The sequence below is a fragment of the Mustela erminea genome, chromosome 1, assembly GCF_009829155.1.
Source record: "Mustela erminea isolate mMusErm1 chromosome 1, mMusErm1.Pri, whole genome shotgun sequence".
NCBI classification, from domain to species: domain Eukaryota; kingdom Metazoa; phylum Chordata; class Mammalia; order Carnivora; family Mustelidae; genus Mustela; species Mustela erminea.
In genome coordinates this window covers 170,213,739-170,236,966 of record NC_045614.1, presented here as the reverse complement: position 1 = coordinate 170,236,966, position 23,228 = coordinate 170,213,739, and the positions used below count along the sequence as shown (strand labels likewise).

At 34.8% G+C, this 23,228-nt stretch overlaps 1 protein-coding gene across 2 annotated transcripts in view; it reads left to right on the top strand.

Moving 5' to 3' along the window:
* Window positions 1-23,228, top strand: part of ZPLD1 (zona pellucida like domain containing 1) — a 237,172-nt gene that overhangs the window by 200,478 nt on the left and 13,466 nt on the right. For both annotated transcript variants that reach the window (XM_032350228.1, XM_032350220.1), the window contains 5 exons: window positions 4,873-5,093; window positions 8,209-8,390; window positions 9,688-9,760; window positions 14,172-14,269; window positions 15,643-15,723. In XM_032350228.1, coding sequence (XP_032206119.1) covers window positions 4,873-5,093; window positions 8,209-8,390; window positions 9,688-9,760; window positions 14,172-14,269; window positions 15,643-15,723 — 655 coding nt within the window. The remainder of the gene's footprint in view (window positions 1-4,872; window positions 5,094-8,208; window positions 8,391-9,687; window positions 9,761-14,171; window positions 14,270-15,642; window positions 15,724-23,228) is intronic.

Genomic DNA, 23,228 nt, shown 5'->3' with positions numbered 1-23,228 from the left:
AGATATACTTGTTAGATATACGAATGATATGTTGCAAATATATTGTCAGTAATTGTGTCTAAAGGGAAATTATAGTTAGGTGTTCTAGGAATTGAACTTTATTGGGAATGAAGAAACAGAATGAGGTTTTTATTCATATATATAGAATTAGATTCATCCCTTCTTTATACCCATTTATATGGTAATAGTACTCTAAGAGCTCTAAGTTTGGACACTTTTTTTTCTCTATGTGGTGAGATAGATGGTTGATAGTGTGACAGGATATTTAAAATTTGCATAATTTAAGAAAGTTGAGACAAACTCATGGCCCGATTGATTGGAGAGGGAAGTACAGAGCATTTCTTTATTTTTACCTGAATTTGATTTAATACTGTATTTTTTTTTTTATTCTTATGAAAAACTTTAGCCTGGTTAAAATATCAGAGGTGGGGACTGGAGTAGTGCATTTGGTTGGGCATCTGACTCATGGTTTTGGCTGAAGTTATGACCTTGGGATTGTGGAATGGAGTCCCACCTTAGACTCAGTCCTCAGTCTGCTTAACGACTCTATTCCCCTTTTCCTGTGCCTCTCCCCACTGTTCTCTCTCTCTCTCTCTCAAATAAGTAAACAACTCTTTAAAAATATCAGGGGGCAAAATAGCTATTCTGTCAGTATAACCCCACATAAACTCTGTAAGCTGACCTATCGTAAACATGCTTAGTATCTTTAAATACAAAACACTAGAAGTAAAAAAAATCTAAAGGTATTTATTCCTTGATATTGTTTTTAACTTGTACTCATTGAGTTGTTTAGTACTCAAGTGTTGTTTAAAAGAATATAGCAATTCTGGCCGGGGATTGGACGATAAAAACGTTGAAGAAATTTAGTTGTCGAGAGCAACTGTTACTCACGAACTCTGAAAGAAAACTTCTCTTATTTTGGCAGAAATTGCCCTTTGGCAACTTAAAGTATCTTTTCTCCCACCTCAAAGCCTCACAAATGGAAAAGTTGTGCTGAATGGATGTCTTTAGTATCTACAACTAGGGGAAAATGTGTTTCTCAGAAGTGGTGGTGTAAAGTCTTTAGAAAACTAGGTTAGGATGGATTTGAACAGAGCTCTTTTCTTCTACTGCAAAAAGCCTTTAGCTTGTTATCGTATCTCCTAGTGGGATCAGCTTGTAGCAAATTCAGTTCCATTTCAGGCATTACAAGTCTTCAGTTAAATGCAGAAAACTGAAGAGAGCTCTACATCTGGACAGAGCAATCTTTGCCATTTTATTAAGCTATTCTAAGTATCCACTAATTCCTCTCAAACAAAGGTGATGACGCTGAAGTCTAAGTTGGTTTAAATTAAGGGGAATAATATTTCTCCTTTGTAACATATTTAATGATATGTATTCACTTCGATGAATTTGTGATACTCTAAATAATGCAGTGATACAATTCTCTATTCCACTGGACAGAAAGAGAATTCGTAGTAAACTCACTGGTAGTTAAGAATTTGATCTGACATTGAGGAAGACATTTTGTTACCTTACAGAGACCATTTTTTAAGAAACAGCTTCCTGTGATTTTGCCAGTGTGTTTGTCACTTGCCTCCTTTTCTGCCATTTCCTTCTTTGTATTTTAAATTCTACTGAAAACAGAACCATCCAGTTCTCTATATGTCAATATGTCAAGCCTGGACATATTTCACACTTATGTCATTATTCACACTCCCCTTTGTGTTATAAAATTTCTACTCCTTTAAATCTCCAATTTACTGATGCTTCAAAACTTAGGTCAGTGACATCTTCTCCAAGAGACTGTTCCTAACTCGATCATCTGGGTAAGGTTCATTCTTGGTACCACCCCAAAGCTCTCTGCCTAATCTTTCTGTCAAACTGGGCACCTTTTACAGACTATGATGTGCTGGAGAACAAGTACCACTACTTTGTAAATCCTCTTTGCAGTCTAGTGTTCCAATATTTCGTGCAGTTAATTACTTAATCAAATATTCACATCAATGAATATTATAGCTTCCTCCTTTCTGGGACTTTCAGTTTATATAGAAGACAACTAGACAAATACATATATGATTCTAGGGCAATATGACAGCATAATGCAGTGGCATAATTTAGATTTGGGATCAGGGAAGTCTTTGGGGAAAGGACAAGAAATTTGAGACCTGAAGATTGAATAGGAGTTAAGCAGACAAAGACTTCGGGGGAGGAAGAACATCCTAAACAGAGAAAAGAGCACTGATCAAAGGACTTGTACGAATCTGTATTAGGCTTTCCAAAGTACTCACAGCAATTGAGGAATAATTTATATAAAATAATGTTACATATTTGTAGTGATTTTAAGGGTACAGCTTGCGATTTTGACAGGTATATGCAGTCGTGTAACTACTACTCAGATCAAGGCAAAGAACATTTTTATCATCCCACAAATTTTCCTTGATTCCTCTATTCCAGACAGTTCCACCCCTGGAGGTAACAGCTATTCAGCTTTTCATCACTCAATGTGATGCTTTCAAAGAGCTAAAGAAAGTTCAGTGAAACAAACGTAGGGAGCAGGGGGAATGGTAGAGCGATGTGAATGCAGAGGTAAGATGATGGCAGATCATGGAGCGTCTTGAGGACCTGCTTCAAGATTTGGAATTCTGGCACAAGTGAAATGGATAGGTTAAAGACCTGAGCAGAGCTGAAATGATTGCATTAATCTATTAATAGCTATACTAATTAGAGAAGGTTAAGTGTGGAATAAAGGAATCAAGTAGGAAGCTAACATAATACTCTAGGGTAAGAGATAATGGTGGCATGAGTCAATGAATAGCATGTAGATAGAGAATAATCAATAGATATAAGATCTTATTTGGAGTTTGTAGACCCTCAAACATTTATTAAAATGAACTCTATTATTTTAGTAAAGAGCATTATTAAAAGTTATGGTTGCATTTAAACAGCTAATGTCGCTGAAAGTTAATAGAGATATTTTCCCAATTTTAAGTAGTATGTATTATTTCCTATATACTTCATAATGAATTATACCTACAAAGGGAATATTGCTTGGAGTTTTCTTGGATAATTAGCCTAATATTTGCCTTTGGCCAAGAAATAGATTTTCCATCTTTCTCTTCATCTTTAACCATGAAAAATATTTTCTTTCTTTTTGTAATGAGTTTAAAATCACAACCAGACAGAAATTTTCATTTTTACTTATTCACATTCTCAAAATATGACTCAGTTTTCCAGCAAAAACCAGTCTGGGGAATGAGTACTCCAAAGAAATATGCTGTTGAACACTTAACCCTTAGATTACATTTGAGGTATTTAAGCCAAAAACCCTTGAGTGACATTTATGTATTACTTAGGTGAACATCATCTCATTTACTAAAAATACCTTTTAGTTTGCTTGTTTTTCCTTTTTTGAGCAAAGTAAGTTTACTTCCCCAAATAGCTTAGTCAGTTTTTGTTTTGTTTGTGTCCACATTTTGAAAACCTGATGCTTTTTTTGGATACCTTAAGTGGTAAAATGGAGTGTTAGAAAGTGGTAAGGTTATTGTATTAATTTCCTAAGGCTTCCAAAACAGAATGCCACAAAAGGGTGACTTGAAACAGGAGTAATTTATTGTCTTGGGGTTCTAGAGGCTAGAAGTTGAAAATCCAGGTGTCTGCAGGGCCACGTTCCCTCTGACACTCTGGATAGAATCCTTCCTTGGCCCCTCCTAGCTTTTGGTGGTTTGCCAGCAATCTTTGGCATTCTTTGGCTTATAGATGCATCCCTCCAATTCTGTGTCTTCACATGGCATCCTTCCTGTGTCCATCTCTTCACATGGCATTCCTTTTTTAAGGACACAAGTCATTTTGGATTAGAGACCCACCCTATTTCAGTGTGACTTCATCTAACCTAATTTTATCTGCAATGACTCAATTTGCAAGTAAGATCATGTTATGACAGACTGAGGGTTAGGACTATAGTGTATCTTTTTTATGATGGGGGGAGGGACATGATTCAACTTACAACAGTTACCAAAAACAATAAATGTAAAAGCTTCTGGCACTGGGGAATTGCCTCCCAACCCACCTCTCCATTTGCTACATATGTTTTCTTCATCATATGTAGAAATATAACTAGATAGAGATATGAAAAGCTTGTGTGTGTGCCTATGCTCACCTCTGTAGACCTAGAGTGGATCCCATCACTGATAACTCATGGTATAGTCATGGAAACTTTGATAATTGTGTTTTAAATTTCCACGTCTAGTTCATTCCTTTTATTTTGGCCTAGTCATTGGCAAAATTTCTTAGAGCAAGTTATGCATTTTTTTTTCTTTGTAGTATCAGCACATTTGTTCTCATTCCTTTCTCTCTAGAGTAATTTAATACAGGCAAAATAAAATGGGATTCTGACGGACAGCTTTTGTTTCTCCATCCTGGGTAAGGTGGGTTACAAAACACCCAAACACTCAGCAATATGGCTCACAATGGATTTTAACTTCTCCTTCCTTACACTTGGAAAGATGCATCATTTGTAGTGAATCTCACTACTCTGGACAGGCTATCTGAATAATTCAGTTACTCTAGCTCTGAATTTTCTCTGTAACTTGATTTTTTTCCACTCGATTCTCTAATCATTCTGTAATACTCAACTGACATTTAATGCACATCCACTCTATACCAGACACAAAGCAACAGAGGTATTTTCTAACTCCTAAATTACTATATCTAAGACTATTCTTCCTGGCTGCTTTTCTTAACTTTCACATTAGATTATGGTATATTCAACTATAGGAATCAGTTAAACAGACTGAAGGGATGAGTAAATACATTAGAGGAGGTTAAAGTTATTCTTGTACCCCTACTGTGCTTTTGTGACTAATGTTTACTTTTTATATATTTTTATTTCAGCTGAAAGAGACATCAATGTCTACTGTGGGGTGCAAACCATTACAATGAAGATTAATTTTTGCACTGTACTTTTCTCGGGTTATTCTGAAACTGATCTGGCCCTGAATGGAAGGCATGGGGACTCCCACTGCAGGGGCTTCATCAACAACAACACCTTTCCTGCAGTCGTCATTTTCATCATCAATCTTAGCACCTTGGAGGGCTGTGGAAACAGCTTAGTGGTAAGACGAGTGTGAAATTATGTGCTAGGTTTGGGGTCACGACAAAAGGTCTCCCCATTTCATGAAATTATCAGAAGCCCAATCTATCTTTCAAGAAAAAATTTCCAATAAAACTAAACAAATCATGTCCTTTGCCTGTTGAGGCTTTAGACATACAATTGTATTTCCCAGTAATGGTTCTGTTTGTTGTTGGTGAGAGTTGAGGGGTGTGAGATCAGCTGTGCTGTTCTAAACAACGTTTTTGGTGTGAGTGACATTGATGAAGATTTCCCTACATTTTATCATTAGCTATGTTTTCCATGCTTTTTTATGGAACTATTTTATACAAAAACCGTTTTTTTCTGGTGAGTTTGGCAATGAGTCTCTTAGCCCCTTGCTTCTAGGGACCTTATCAGAAAGAAAGATGAAATACAGAATGGGAAACTCAGAATCGTCTAGGTCCATGTTTACCATGGGACGATCTACAGCAGTATTTAGTGGAAGAGGACTGTCAGCATTTTCAGTGGGATATTCTTCATCATGTGGGGCTGTTCTTTGAATTTCCAAATGTTTTTAATATCCAATCTTACTCATGAAATCCCAATATATTGTTCAAAAAAAGAAATCTCTCTAGTCATTATAAAAATCAAAATACTGCTTCAAATATTCCCACCCTGAATGAGAACCACTAGTCTATGCTATTCATTTATTTGTACTTGCACTGAACACCAATAAATACATAAATAGATAGATAAATAGATAGATAGATAGATAGATAGATAGATAGATAGATAGAAAGAAAGAGAAGGAAAGGAAAAAGAAAAGAAACTGAGTGAGGAATTGATTTTCCCAGGAATTAAAATTAATCGAAGTATAAATATTGTGATTTGAGGGGTGTTACACTGAAATTCATTGAATATTATTTTTCATTTTGCTTGTTTAAATATAATCTTATTGGTAAATCCTAGCACAGACAAAAAGGAGATACAGTGAGCATGACCACTTAGCCCAGTGTATGAGGAGAAACTGGCTTTTCCTCTTCATAAATTATTGTTTGGGATTAAAGGGGAAGGCTTAATTTCTCTAAGGCAGGTTTTCTAAGACCTGATGGGAGAAGGGAGACAGGAAAGGGATTTCTTTGATCTCCTTCCTCATCTTCTCTCGGAGGCCAGTTAGAATATTGTGCCCATAACCATTTTCAAGCCCTCACCGTGAGTATTGTTGACTCTTTTTATTAAAAACATTTATTCATCTCTCTGAGTTGTGCACAGAGAGGTTATGAGATGGGCCCGAGAGAGAGTGATGCAGGCTGATTATTACATGTCTGTGTTTCCTTGTGGAGGGAAGAGCCCACATGGAGAGCCAAGGTCTCCCTCCTCCCACCATATCCTGGGGTCTCTCCTTCGGGCTGCTTTCTTCTCTGGATTTAAGTCTTGCCAAACTGCTAAGAAAATAGTTCAGGAGAAATTCCAGGCAAATCATCTGTGTGTGTGTGTGTGTGTGTGTGTGTGTGTGTGAACGTGTGTATGTGCACGTTGGTACACGCATGTGCTATTTACCTTTTTTTAAAGCTGAATAACTTGGGTATAAAAATTACTATGTATGTGTGTGTGTTTTGTTTGTTTTGCTTTCACAGAATTGGTATGTTTAGTTAGCCAGTCAGGAAGGTGTGAGAGGAGGGGAAGATTTGCTTATTTTTTCATTTTTGTCCTGGATGTCACCAGATTTGGAATCTGTTCCAACGACAATCCTACATGGGAAAAATTAAGTAGACTATAACATCACTGAATTAGAATTTAAAAAAAAGTTTTCATTTATAACGATTCTGGCTCTGTTCATGAATCAGCTTGATGATTGCCTTGGCTTTGTCCATGAACTTCTAAGTTCATGCATAAGGTTTATTCTATTGTTGAAAAGTAAGTATTAACAAGTTTCCATAATATCTGCTACAAGTATTCATGAGTGTCATACTGTCTTTGACATAATGGGAGAAGCTGTATTGCTCTACGGTGTTACAAAAGTCAAGAACATTATTGATTATTCCTAATGGTGGTTCTTACATTTTAGTGGGATTGAAGAATCCAATGAAAGCTAATCAGTACCAGGAAAATATGCATATGGACAATATTTTAATATAACTTCTGGGAGTTCATGATCCCCCTGAAACCCACCTATGAATGGTTGCCCTGGAAAGAGATGAGAGTCTCCATGTATGTACTACAGATGAAGGCCCACATATTGACCCTCAGAAAATTTGTGACCTTAATTCATTTGTTAAGAATTCATCTTCGGCGCCCCAAGATGCTGGTGTCACTGTGTGGTGCTGACCATGCAAAGGCAAACAAGACCAAGAGGACTCCCTACCCACAAAGGGTTCTGATTTGGTGAAGGGGACTGCCAGTTCATGCACCGTAGCTGCTCCTGTGATGGAGATAGGGAGCTTTCCTAGGGAAGATGAGATCTAGGGGAGAAGCAGGATACATCATGGTAAAGTGGGGGAGAAGAAGGCAGAGGGAGCATGTGCGGCTAGGGTGTTATTTTTATTACTATTATTTTAAAAGATTTTATTTATTTGTCAGAGAGAGAGCATAAACAGGGGTTGTTGGAGGCAGAGGGAGAAGCAGACTTCCCACTGACAAAGAAGCCCACTGGGGAACTTGATCCTGGGACCATGGGATCATGACCTGAGCCCAAGGCAGATGCTCAACTGACTGAGCCACTCAAGTGTTCCAGTGGCTGGGGTATTATTAGCCAAGAGTTTAAGTCTGGAGACGTGAAACCAAAATGGTAAACAACATCAGATTAACAGGGATTTTTTAAGGCAGGCCACAGAATTTGGACCTTACTCATGAACATTTTCAAATTACTTGCTGTAGCCCTCTGAACATGTAATCTCTCTCCTTTCTTATTTGTGAAATACGAATTAAGTGTCTTTGGTGAATATGGTTTCCTTTAGTTAAAAGATATATATAATCACTTATAAATAGCATTTTGTGTATATAATCTCAAAATCATGACATGTTGTAGTTGAAATAGACCCTAGGGATGATCTGATCTAATGTTTTATTTTGCAAATGAAATGCCTAGATTTACATATAGCTATTTAATCATTAAACTTGATCTACTGTTTTAATAGGTATCCACAATTCCAGGAGTCAGTGCTTATGGAAATGCAACTTCTGTCCAAATAGGAAATATTTCGGGATACATTGATACTCCAGACCCACCAACAATCATCAGCTATCTACCTGGGCTTCTTTACAAATTTAGTTGTAGTTACCCACTGGAGTACCTGGTTAATAATACCCAGCTTGCCTCGTAAGTTCACATTCTATCCTTGTTTTCACATTCTATCTACCTATAGGACCTTGCTATGACCCATATCAACAGATCAAATATATCTATTTCTCCCCAAATTAAAACTGGTTCAAACTGGCCAGATGTCTGCCTGGGGGTTCTCCTCATGCCCTTCAGAATCATCCAAGCAGCTAAGAACTCTGGATGCTGATGCAGTTCCAGAGGACTGTCCTGTTTCCGGGGCGTAGAACAGTTACTGCATGTTGGGTCCTGCTTGGCTTCAGTCTCTGCCATAAGCTCTCACTGTTGGACTCTCCTGCCTCAGAATGTGGGACTGCACGCCCTTGCTGGGGTGTCAGCTGCACAGGTGCCGATGGCTCCCAAAGAGAGGTGATATCACTCAGAGCCAAAGGGCTTCAGAGGTGGATGGAGCTCACAGCCTTTTACTTATAGTCATGCATTCATTCATTTTTCCCAAAGCACATACTCCAAGACAAGGTTATGTTCACAATACTGCATAGCCCCCTGGATTTGTCAGATTTGTCACAACTTTGACAAAATGGGGTAATTGAGTGAAAACTTTCTCTCCTCAGATCTAGCGTTTGCTTTCACAAAGGTGTAGTGATTGTTTAATCTTAGTCATGAGGGAGTGTGGAGGCCACATTCTCTTTCATTTAAAAAAAAATGATCACAGCTGGTTTTAGTGGCACAACGATGACAAATAACTTGGTGAAAAGCAAGACTTGGAAAAGCAAGAAAAGAAAGGCTTTGAGTCAAAAAGATACAGGTGTAGAGGGAAGTGAGTCATTAGGGTGTCAAAGACTTAATTTGCTCCCTTGTTCTTCCCCAGTAAACACATTCCCAAGCTGCAGTGCGCCTGGAAAGTCATTCATTCATTCAATAAATATTTATTACACTTCTACCATCTGCCATGCAGTGTTCTAGCAGTGAACAAAGTAAAACAAAATCCCTGATCTCCTGAAACTTCTCTGGGGATTGATGAAAATGTGATTGTATCAGATTCAAGTTATATGGGAATGACATTTTTCTTTAAAAAGTACCATATATGCAATGCACAATGCAAAGATGCCTTTGTAAATGAAAAGATCATAAAGAACAGTCTGTCTTTATTTGGTCTCTCTGGCTTTTTGATTATTTATCTGTTCAGTGATTTAAATAGTGTACCTAGTCCAGGCCTAGTTAAAAGTATGTCACGCTTACTCAAGAGTTTGAGTGCCTTAAATCCAACATTAATGTATAACTGAAACTTCTAATTTAAAAACTCATCAGTGCTTTCCTTTCTCTAAATCCGTTTTAGGTCCTCAGCTGCTATTTCTGTGAGAGAGAACAATGGTACGTTTGTCAGCACTTTGAACCTGCTCCTTTATAATGTAAGTTGATGGGTGAAGGATGTTATGTTCCCTCTCACTGTTCTGAGGAGCCATTTATGCGGAAGGGTTTTATATCAAAATCTACAAAAGCCACATTAACCCTGGTTTACTTTGGTAACATTTATTCATCTTTACTAGAGTTTTTGTATAGCTTAGTGATAAAGGTATACTAAAAATTGCTTTACTTTCTAAAAGTTGATAAATGACTTCGATTTTATTTTGTAAATGTGATTTTACATAGTTACTCCAAGTGTCTATCTATATTTATATGTACGTATTTAATTTGTGTGGCTGTGTGTGTAGCCGTGGTCAGGGTCAAGATTTTGAAAGTAGTATTATTATGATAAAAAGATAGGAAAAATCCAAATGATATTTTTCCTGGTGATGAATGTGTTAATATTTTCAGTGTGGGATTTGGCTGATGACAATTCTGTCACATTTGAAATAACTTGGGTTGACTACATAGTATTGTCTAAACTCTTGTCATGTAAATATAGACAGTGGCAGCAAAACGTGAAAAATACATGGATTTCTATTTATAACTCTAACATTAATCCCCCAAATGATATTTTCATGTTGATTAAAAATTTTTATTCATACATTTTAAATGCCTGATTTAAATATCAATTTTTCAATCTATCAACCAACATTTTTGTAAATTATGAATCTGATTTTTACATTATTATTCATGTCATCATGGCACTGAGTTATAATTCATGCAACTGATTTAAAAGTCAGTGCTTTATACTTTGAATATAATGAGCTATAAATATTGTAGCAGGACATTTTCCAAAGGCATTTAAAAAAATCATGTTTATAAGTTTGTAGTCTGACACCACTGAGTTCTAAACAACAAATTAAAATGTGTTGGAATGAAGATTGCCTTTCTGTCATTTCCCAACTTCCCTCTGCAAGGAGAAACTGCCAAGTTACTTGGTTCCACAATACTCAGCAAATATGTGCCAATATTCATTCCCAATATGGCCAGATATTTATTTTTGTTTTGAGCAATATTTTTTAAACTGGAAAATTCCTCTCTGTTGATTTATATGTGTAAGCTCCTTGGGGTAGAATTGAGGTGACTGGTTTGGATTCAGTATTACTTGTTTTATTTAAGTGAAACAAAGATGAAACTTCCTGATCCTAAAAAAAGTAAAAAAATTTACCCAGATGGTGTTTAATGACACCATTATTTTTTGTGAAATTAAACTATTCTCTTACTGGTAAAGCAGAAAATAAAAATTTAGAAGTGTGGAATTTGGGGAGAGCTTTGCTGTGAGGGTCTTTTCTTTATCATTAGAAATAGTAATCTCCTGTTGCTAACTAGATATAATCCTTCAAAACTTTCTAGAATCTTAATGCTAAATTAAGATGCTAAATGAAAGCCTATAATTTGGTGATAACCTTAAGGTTTAAATTCTGTGGTAAAAAGGTAACCAATTGTTTGATATCAGACTATAAATAAAACAGAGAGTGTCAAAACACATCCCACTTTTTTTTTTTTTTTGATGTGTCATGCTTTTTATTTCATAAGACTCAACATCCTGAAAGCTCTGATGGGAACAGATTCTAAAAATGTAATTCAGGGAATGCCTGAGTGGCTCAGTTGGTTAAGCATCTGCTTTTGGCTCAGTGCATGATGCTACCTTGCTTCTCCCTCTTCACATTCCCTACCTCCCCTCCCCACCCTGTTCTCACTTGCTCTTGCTCTCTCTCAAATAAATAAAATCTTTTAAAAAATAGAATTCAGAAAACAGAATAAATGCATCTCATTTTTAACCAGTTTGCAATAAGGTTGCCATTAATGGTTGAATTAAAAAATTAAATTGAATTTTTAAAGTTATTTACTAAATAATTATATAATGAAATTTGGCCATTTCTCCACAAAGTATTTTTTTAATTAACAGACAATTTTTAGAGCAGTTTTAGGTGTACAGAAAAACTGATCTGAAAATACAGAGATCCCACAGACATCCTGTGCTTATGCACAATTTCCTCTATTACTTACACCTTGAATTTTGGGGTCTATTCATTACAATTGATGAGCTCATATTGATATATTAACTGAAGTCCATAGCTTATATTTGGTTTCACACTTCATGAATATTTTGTAGATTTTGACAAATGCTGATGACTTGGATCCATCATTACTGTATCACACAGAAGAGTTTCATGGCTCTCAACTACTTTTTTAACATGGCATGGATGAAATATTTTGTCATGATACAGGATATTACCAAACTAGTAATTTATGCAAGCTTCCAGCTTTAAAATAAATAAGTCACGAAGGTGAAAAGCAAAGTCTAGGGAATATAGTCAGTTGTATTGTAATAACAAGGACAAAAACCTAGTAATTTATACCAGAAAAAAATTGATTTCCTTTCACTAATTGACCCAAATCATACTTATTATTTGGAACACTAACATTTAGCTATCCATATGTAATTTCATTATAGCATTTCAAAATGAGTATTATTTTATAACAATCAGTGGCCATATCATCCTATTTTACATGCAGAGTTTTTGATTTTTAACCCATAGCAATGGGTTATAAAACGTTATAAAGCATGAAGAGTTATATACCTACTATTCTCATTCTTTGGAAATGAGAAGTTGTGCCTAGTCTGGTTTCATGCAATTGTTTAAGTATTCTGGAAGTCAGTAAATATACTTAGGAAAATTTTATTTATAAAAAAAGATAACTTTTATTGACTATGCAATTTCCATATATGTGGATTATTTCAAGTTGAACTGTGGCCTTATTTATGTGTAATATTAATATATAGGTTTTCTCCACTGTGGAAATGGAAAGTGAAGATGACTTTATGCATTTGAATTGTACCTAAATATTAGTGTCTTCAGAGAAAATACAGAAAGAGTAAATCTGAAATAGTACTACATTAACTATGAATGTTTCTTAATAGTTGAAGAAAAAATATGAAATAAATATAATTGATTTTAGGGACAATATTATGCTAACAAGAATAAAAAAGCAACTATAAAAACAAAGGAGGAAAAAAATACCATTAGAAGCAACTTTAGGAGGAAAAAATGTGATAATTCATTGGTTAAACCACAGCTGAGTCCCACCATTTGCAAATGACTTAGCAGTATGATATTTGTAAATAAGCAAACATTCTTCTGGCCCCTGCTAATGTCCTGTTGATGCAAGAATCAGATCTGTATACTTAATGAAGTGTGGAATACTTGGAGAAGTTTGCAAAGGGAGCCCGAAAATAAATAAAAATACTACCTATTAGAAATGGTTTGAGGAGCTATTATCATTTATCACAGAAATAGAGAAAATAAGTACAGCATATAATCCCTCATTTATATGATTTTATTTGGGAATGAAATGTTCCATAAAAGTGCAACTTTTTCAAAAGTAAAGTGTCCAAACCATAATTTTAAAAATTTATATTTTCAAAAATTCAAAATCTGTTGCTTTCTTCCTGTCCTTCTTGGACAGAATATGCTCTGTATTTTGCCTTTGCTTGATGTCTTTGAAATTTCATAATGAACATTAACATTTTTCCTTTGCCGCAAAATATCATTCTCTTCAGGGTTACTAAATTTGGAGGAAACAATTTGCTTGCATGCTAAATGATTTGACAGCTTACATTTTTAGAAGTTCTTTTCTTTTCTTCTTGTTTTTTTTGCATCCTACAATTTTTGTCATTAAAACTGTCACTTCTTAATTTCTAACCTATTACTTTAATACTGTAAATTGGGGAGTAATATAAATAAGCTCTTGAAATTTTTTATAAAATAATGGTAGAAAGGTAGAAGTGAAATCCTGAGACACCCTTCTCTAAGTAACTGCCAAGGAATTAGGTGAAGGAACTCCGTGGCATGCATTTTGGCAACTTACAGGACATGTTGGTCTCTTTTTAGGTTTTCAAAAACATTTTGGTATTTTCAAATTGCCAGATAAGTGATTTTGGGCAAATGACACATTATCAAGAGCATAAAGACCAAAACCCTAATGGGAAAGGGCTTAAACTAAAGTAGATGTAATTTAAAGAAACTGAGTATTAGCCAGTAATGTAATTTAAATAAATTAAGTACTAAATTAAATAAACTCTATGTTGACAATTGATTATTAAACAAATTAAGTATTAACCACTGATTATCAACCATTGAATGCAATTTAAATACACAGAACATTAACTATTAGATATGATAAACTATGCAAACAAAAAGATTTATGCATGGAAATGAATTTGTTACTTGGATATGGTTTAAGAACAGTTCTGCTGAGAAACTAAAGGATTAACTGGATCTTTTTGGGGTTGATTCTGTATATTTATGTTGATTCTCCCCCTTTTTATATGATATCATTGTTTTAAGTGGCAAATGTGCTGTTTGAAAGACAATGACAGATTAATTGCTCACTTTTTTTCATCATTAGGATTCAACCTACAGCCAGCAGTTAATTATCCCAAGTATAGGATTACCTTTGAAAACCAAAGTATTTGCAGCTGTACAAGCCACTAATCTGGATGGCAGGTATTTTCAAACTCTTTTCTTTTTTTCTGTTGGTTAAAACATTTTGACCACATAAAGCTTAATGAATCATAAAGTTAGCTCATTCATTTTTAATTTAAAAAATACTGTCATTGCCACACCATTTAGGAATGCTAATAAATAGAAATAATAAATTACAAAGATTAAGGGGTGACACTTATTTTGTGTCATCAATTGGAACATAAGAAATCTTCCCATAAAGAAGGAGGGAGAATTACTGGAAGAGGGAATGAGCAGATCTTCTGGGATACCACAATGTTCTAGTCTTTCATCTGAAAGACGATGAATCAGATGCAGTCATTTTGTGACTGCATGATTTGTGCACTTTTCTATGTGTATGTTACTATTCAATACAAATGTATTTAAAAAGAAAACAACACAAAGAACTCTCTCCATAATGATCTGGGCCAAAATTATATAATATGACCCTCAGAAACATCTCCATAAGAAACCCCAAGTCAATCGAGTTTCATATGATTGAGTTTCTTATGACCATGTTTTAGACAATCCAGAATGATCAAAATTGAAAGGGAATTCAAAAGCTGAAGATCCAATCCAATATTATTATAAAGATCCAATCACGTATTATTATATAAACTTGGCATCCTGAAGAGTATTCTCCAGTGTACTCTGGAAATTTAATTCTTCTTTACCTTCTCCCTTTCTTTCTTAGTATTGTTTTTCTTGGATATATATGATTCTTTAAAATTATCTTATCAAATGCAGGAATTAAAAAGAATTATTGGCATTTACTTCCCATAGAGTAGTCATTTTTATAACACCAGAGTTGGAATGAAATAATGTATAAATCTAGGCACAGTATGACCTGTGGAGGAAGGCTGTGTATTTGCCTCATGGTTTTCTTTTACCTAAAACAGTGTCTGTTATGGACTTCCACTGTCACCACCACTGATTCTGGCATAATTTTCAGTGTATAATTTATGTACCAAACTTCTTGTTGTATGTGGTATTATAATATCTTCTGTCATTTGTTAAAGATAGTAACTTCTGGAAACAAAAGGCTATTGTTCAGAGTGAACATAAAAGCATCTCTGTAGCTCACTTTTGGCTTCTGTTTCTCCAGACTTTGAACAGCTGTCTTGTACACAATTTTTGTGTGTGCATGTGTGGTATTAGCCTTAAACCCACTTGATGTAGGATGGCAATTTGCTGGATATTTTTAAACACCTCAAGCTTAGGAGAATATTCTAAAACAAGAAACCTCTGAAATAACTAATGAGACTATTTTTTATCCAGTGGGGGAAAGATATTTGTCAATATTTACTTCCCTTGTATTAGTAACTAATACCCAAAAGGAGATTCTGAATCATGATTATGTTTACCTCATTCTGTAGATGGAATGTCTTAATGGATTATTGCTACACAACACCATCAGGGAACCCAAATGATGATATTCGATATGATCTCTTCCTTAGGTAAGTCTTGTATTGATAACAAAGATCCATTGAAATGAAAACTCCAAGTTAGATAAACAAATTGTAGGGTACTTCTATAGCTTTTAAATTTAAAGTTTTACATTGTGAGCTTTTAGTCCTTACAAAGCCAGAAGTATAAAAGTTGAGAAGAGTTTTCAAGACAAAATGCTGATAAAGCTACTGCTGAATGAGAATTCCAAGTAAGTTAGGCCCATCACAGATATTTTATTCATGTTTAGGACATATGGGAATATTTCACTGTCTTAGAAAAAGCATGGTTAGGATATTATTGGCAATCAAAGAAAGGCAGTAGGAAGTACTATTTATTTGCAGCTAGATAGTCTCGTCGTCCGTCAGAGAGAGTAAAATTAAAGTAATGATCTAGATAATTTAGACCCTAAAATGCTTTTCTTCATTTATCAGTATTTAATATGAAAGTATGATATAGCTTGCTACTCCTTTTTTATCAGAGCCAATAACTTCAACTTCATTCCCCAATAGACAATGATAGAGTGAATGTAATCTACATTTGGGGAGAGGGGACATTGATCATAAAAGCATTCAATCATCCAAGTTTCCTTTCAGCATTTTTATCTGACAGGAGAGCAGACTTGAGAGTCAAGCAATGGCTTCTAATCATGCTTATAAAATGCGGTTGGCTCAGATCACAGCTACTTATTGACACATGATGGGAATAATATGATGGGAAACCAAAAAAATATGCTTTGTTGGCTAATCAAGGTTAAGATGATGGTCAGAGGCTAGGTCAAACTGACACTCTTATATCCTATTGCTGGAAGTGTTAATTTGGGAAACATTTTTGGGAAAAAAAAATGTTGGTATGTATCAAAAACCTTAAAACATTCCATATTCTTTGATGTTACATCCACAAATTTGGAAGCATATTCAAAAATATTTATGATTTTCTGGTCTATACTTAAAATACTAAAACTTGGGGGGCAAACTGGATGTTCACCAATGAGGAAATGGCTAGATGAATTAGGGAACTCTAGTAATTTGGGAGCTTGCACAGCACTAAATTTTATAAAGTTATTTATAAAACAGAAAAAAAATTGATTCTATTTTATCTTCTACCTTTCTGTCTTCTTGGTATTTTTAATCCTTGGAAATATATGATTCTTTAAAATTTAAATGATCTGAAATGTGAAGTGAAAGAATCAGTGTATATAATTGTATGTACAATGAACCTCATTTACATAATATATGATAGAAAAGACTGTAAGGAAATACATCAACAGGTTGACCTTGATTACTTATGCATGGTAGGATTATGAATCATTTTGTTTTGATATTTTTTTCTTACTTTCCAAAATTTCTATAGTGTTCACATGATGGTAATCTGGAATATGATCATCAGAATTCTAGTATGATTATGGTTTAGGACTAACTCTCTTTAGTGTTCTTATTAGAACTACAGAGAGTGAAATGAGTAACTAAATGAGTTTCTCAAATGTCCATGTCAATGAAAGTAGGTGAAAAAGGAAACTGAGAAATACCCAAATAATGTGTTCATGTTGATAACAATAATTAAGATCAAGAGCAAATAGTGCGGGGGGGGGGGCGGTTTGCTGCAGGAAGTAGTGTAGGGAGAGGTGGTAGGAGAAGTGGGGAAGAAAAATTAATGTTGAGCGAACCCAGAGGTGGCAAATTTCAGAAAGAGCCAGGAGAGATGCATACCCAGAAGGAGAGGGTACCAATCTGAGTGAGAGTTGCTAGGAACAGGGCTGAAAACCAATAAGCCAACAGCCCTGGAGAAAGTGAAGAATGAAGGGATAGAGAGTGACCAGAGCCTCAGAAGTGGGAGGTCTCAAAGTGCTGGGAATACACATTCTAAAAAGTGAAGGATTCACCTGGGAAGACAAAGGCCTTGGTGGAAGATGCGTATGAATGAAGCTGAGGAACATGGAACTGGTAGTAGAACTCTTGAACATCTTTAGGTCCAGAGAGGCAGGGAAAATTCAACTACACAATTATGGCACATTCAATGGAAACTTTTCTGTCCTTGTAAAACAAAGGCGGGAGAACCTTGAGTTGAGGAAATCTTTGAGGAAGGTCATTACTGTTCCACATTGCCCAAAGAGTCCTCAGAAAATGACAGGTCTAGGGAAATCCAACTCTTTCAAACGTCAAAAGCAATGAAGATACTGCTTCTAGTTTTCCAATGTATTGCCTGAAAAATGTAAAAAAATAGCTGAGAAAAAAAATTTAAAGATAAATTAAACTCATTGGAAAAGTTTGCTATGAAACAGATAAGATTTGCAATTAAACATAGCAACATTAATTTTTTTATTAAAAAGTAACCATAGAACAATAGAAGCAAAATTAAACAAATGGGATTATATCAAGCTGAAATCTTCTGCACAGCAAAGGAAATTATCAAACAAATGAAAAGACAATCTTCTGAATAGGAGAAAATATTTACAAAACATATATCTGATAAGGGGCTAACATCTAAAATATTTAAAGAGGGTGGCTGGATTATAGACATTGAGGACGGTATGTGTTATGGTGAGTGCTGTGAATTGTGTAAGACTGATGATTCACAGACCTGTACCCCTGAAGCAAATAATACATTGTATGTTAATAAAAGTAAACTAAACTAAACTAAACTAAACTAAACTAAACTAAACTAAAATATATAAAGGAACACCTGGCTGGCTCAGCTGGTTAAGTGTCTAGTTCTCTATTTCAGCTCAGGTCATGATCAGGTTATGAGATTGAACCCCACAAGGTTATGAGATTGAACTGTGCTCAGTGCAGAGTCTGCCTGAGATTCTCTCTCTTTATCTTCCCCTACCTTCTCCCTTTCAAGTAAATCTCTCTCTCTCTCTCTCTCTCTCTCTCTCTATATATATATATATATATATATATATAAAATCACTCCTATAACTCAACAGTAAAAAAAATCTCATCAAAAAATGGGCAGAAGATATGAATAGATATAGAGATGGCCAACTGGTACCTGAAAAACTGTTCAATAATCAAGGAAATGCAAATCAGTCCTATAATAGAGATATCACCTCACACCTATTAGAATGGCTACATCAAAAAGATAAGAAATAACAAGTGTTGGTGAGGATGTGGAACAAAAAGAATACTTGTGCACTGCTGGTGGGAATGTAAATTGGTATGACCCTATGGAAAACACTGTGGAGATTCCTCAATAAACTAAAAATAGAATCACCATTTGATCCAGAAATTCCACTATTGGGTACTTATGCAAGAAAATGAAAACACTAACTCAAAAAGATATAGGGGCCTTCATGCTCATGGCAGCATTATTTACAATAGTCAAAACATGGAAACAGTCTAAGTGTCCATAGATGGATGAATGCATAAAGAAATTGTGAATGGATATCATATTGGGGGGGGGGAAGCAAGCTCTCATAGGTATCATAGATACAGAAAACAGATTAGTGGTTGCCAGACATGGAGACTTGGGGGTGAGAGAAATGGGTGAAGGAGGTCAAAAGGTTAAAAAAAAAAGGAATTGAAACAGAGGAAAATGAGAAGGACAAGAAGAAAAGGAAAGAAAGAACAAGGAGTCAAGGCAAAAATTGTCAAGGGTGAAGAGAAGAGACAAGGGCAAGGAAAGGAATGGAAGGAGAAAGAAGGAAAAAGAAGGGAAGTAAACAAGTATGGAAAAAGAAAAAAAATTGATATTCTTTTTTGTAGTAAAAATAAGTGACCTGAAATCATTCCTGGGAAGACTGAGTAGATAGAGTTTTGCCTATTCTTTTTGCTAAGTACAACAACAACAACAACAAAACCCCGGAATGTTATATATAAAATAAATATAAAAAGATGGAGATAGGGCTCAACAAGTTAGGAAATTTGAGACCTCATGAATGATATTGTGGTGAGTTCCCTGGGTTTTCTTTTTGTCTTATATACCCCAGACTTAGAGCTGCAGAAGTTAACTCAAATATCAGTGGGCACAGATATTAATGAATGAATGGATGAATGATGATAAAGCTTGCCCTCTCAAGCCAAAAGACTAGAAAAGGAGAGCTTAGTAAAACAGAAAACTTATATAATAATTGTACTACTCTAGTTTAACAACACAAAATAAAGTGTGACTTCATCCCCACCCAGGCCAACAAAGACTGAGTAGATGGCCAAATTTCCTTCCTTGGTCTGGCTGTAAGAAGGTATCCCAATCTCCCCTTATGGGATGATTTCAGAGAAGGCTGAGTGGGGATTCTGTACTTCTACTCTCACCTGGCAATAATGAAATACCCTTACATGCCCAATTGGGTTAATGTCAAAGGAGTCCCAGTGGAGAGTCAGATATTTACTATTACCCCACTGTAACAAGACCATAGTCCTTGGGGTGTTGGTGGAAGGCCACTAGCTAGTGGCCTTCTGACTTACCCCAGCTAGTCAGAGAAATATTATTGGGTGCCTAATGGGGAGTGGAAACTCCCACCCTACCCAGCATTAACAAGATCCCCACTCCTTGGTGGTCAAGAAAGGCCAAGAAGGAGTCTGGATTTCTACTCCTATTTGGCAGTAATGACACAGTGCCTCTCCTTCCCTGATGAAGTGTTGGCAAAGAAAGCCAGCTAAAATATAAGGTTTATATAAGATTCTGAGTCTCATAAAATACTGGTCCAAATGTCCTAGGTTTAGTAAAAATCACTTTCACAACAACAATCAGGAAGATCTCAAAATGAATGGAAAACAGACAAAAATAAATGTGACAAGGAGTTTAGAATGATCTAAAAAAAGATTTTAAAAACAGTCATCATAAAAAGTTTGACAGACAATAGCAAACATGCTTATAACAAATGGAAAAATAGAAAGCCTTAGCAATGAAAGGGAAGTCTCTGAACAGAAATGGAAGACATAAAGAAGAAACAAATGGAAAATTTAGTACTTAAAAATATAATAAAAGTAAGAAAACTAAATATGCAATTATTCTAAAATCTAGCAATTTCATTCCTGGACATTTTTCTCAGTGATTATGAGCTTTATATGATATAAGGTTTATATAAGAGACTTACTCAAAAAAACATGTATGCAAATATTAATGACAGCTTTATTTGCAATAGCCAAAAGCTGGAAAATAATGGATATTCTTCAATAGGTAAATAATTTAATGTGATATATTCATGGCATGAAATACTACTCCTAAATAAAAAAGAATGGATTATTGATACACATAACATAAATGTATCTCTAGATAATTACAGAGTAAAAAAATCAAGTCCCAAAAGATTACATATCGCATGATTCCATTTATATAACACTTCAAAAAGATGAAATTTTATGAACAAGTTTATTCTAAAGTCTAAATGAATTTCTCTTAAAAAATCATAGTGATGGTGGGGTGCCTGGGTAGCTCAGCCAACTGGTTAAGTGTTCAATTCTTGATTTTGGCTCAGGTCATGATCTCAGGGTAATGGGATCAAGCCCTGCTTTGGTCCCCACACTTAGCAGGAAGTCTACTTGAAATTCTCTCTCTTTCTCTTTCGCTCTGTCCCTTCCCCTACTTCTGTGCTCTTTCTCTCTAAAATAAATAAATCAATCTTTAAAAAAATCATAGTGATGGTGATAGAATAATAGAACTCACTTAGGAAAGGATAGGACAGTAAAAGGGAAAGCTATAAGAATGAGAAAAGGGAACTGGAAGAATTTAAGATAGAATAGGAAAAAAAGTGTGTTATAGAAACATTTCTGTGAAACAGGAGGAATACACAATTAGGTGTTCTAGGGAGAATAGACATAGCAGAAAGCACAGTACGGGACAGAGAAAATAAAACTAGGATGCAAATAAAAAGAAACAAATATAAAAGAAAAGATAAAGAGGATTACAGTAAAGATAGTAGAAATAAAAGGTAGGCTGAAGGAATCCAACACATGTCTAAAATACATAATTGGAATGTCCCCCTCCCCACTAAGGATCCAACATAATACAATAGAACAAGTAATTAAAAATATAGTCCAGGAATACTTGGTGGGTATTAAGGAGGGCATATATTGCATGGAGCACTGGGTGTGATGCATAAACAATGAATCTTGGAACACTGAAAAAAATAAAATTAAGATGTTAAAATTAAAAAATTAAAAAAAAATTAAAAAAAAATATATAGTCCAGAAATACTTTCCTAAATTGAAAGAAGACTTACACCAACATAAAGAAAGGATGCCCTGGATAAAATCAAAAGTTTCATCAAGTGGAAATGAGGAGAACTGTAAAAAGACATAATCAGAAATATAATAAAAATGGGAGACTTTAATTCCCCTCTCTCAGGAAACTCAGATCTGGTAGCCAACAATTAAGTAAGGGTATAGAAGAGCTGAATGAAATAGTAAGTGAGCTATATATTAATAGCTGACAATGCTTAACAATATGAAAACAAAAATTCACCATTACTTAGAAGTTTAAAACAGATAATACTTGGAACAGAATTGGAAATATGAACCAAAATTTTGAAATAAATAAAATTCTTTGAAAAAAACAAATAATCACAAGTTAATCAAATCAAGAAAAGGGATGAACAAATCCACAAAATACCCCAAAACATGGAAATAGCCTAACCACATATTATAGTTTAAAGCAGTTCTAAAATTATTAAAGGAATGTGATATTATACAAAATTAGCCACATAGACAAAAATTAGAATAGTGAGTTGAGAAATAGATCCAAAACATTTGGAAATTTACGATATGATAGACTGATACCACAAATCAGTAGAATAAAAAGAAACTTTAAAAAATGGTGTTGAAAGTCCATAACCATGAGGAAAATATCATCCTGGATCTATAGTTCATTTAATGTACAATAATAAACTTTAAGTAGATTATTAATTTAAATATAAAAATACAGTTTTAAAAGTGGCAGAAGAAACCATATTAACGTAAATATTTTTAAAACTTTGGAGTAAGAATGATCCATCTTTGGTCCAAATACAGGTGTACCTTGGAGATATTGTGGGTTTGGTTCCAGACCACTCTGATAAAGCACATATTTCAATACAGCGAGTCAATTGAATTTTTTGATTTCCCAGTGCATATAAAGTTATGTTTAAATTATACTGTAATCTATTAAGTGTGCAATAACATCGTGCCTAAAAAACAATGTACAGACCTTCATTAAAATGTACTTTATTGCTAAAAAAAAAAAAAAGCTAACCATCCTCTGAGCTTTCGGTGATTTGTCATCTGTTTGCTGGTGGAATGTTTGCCTCAATATTGATGGCTGCTGATTATCCAGGGTGGTGGTTATTGAAGGCTGGAGTGCCTGTGGCAATTTTTTAAAATAAGACAACAGTGAAGTTTGCCATATGGGTTGACTGTTCCTTTCACAAACAATTTCTCTGTAGTATGCAGTGCTCTTTGATTTTACCCACATTTTACCCACAGTAGAACTTCTTTAAAAACTGGAGTCAATCATCTCAAACCCTGCTGCTTTAACAACTGAGTTTATATAAAATCCTTTGTTGTCATTTCAATAATCTTCACAGCATCTTCACCAGGAG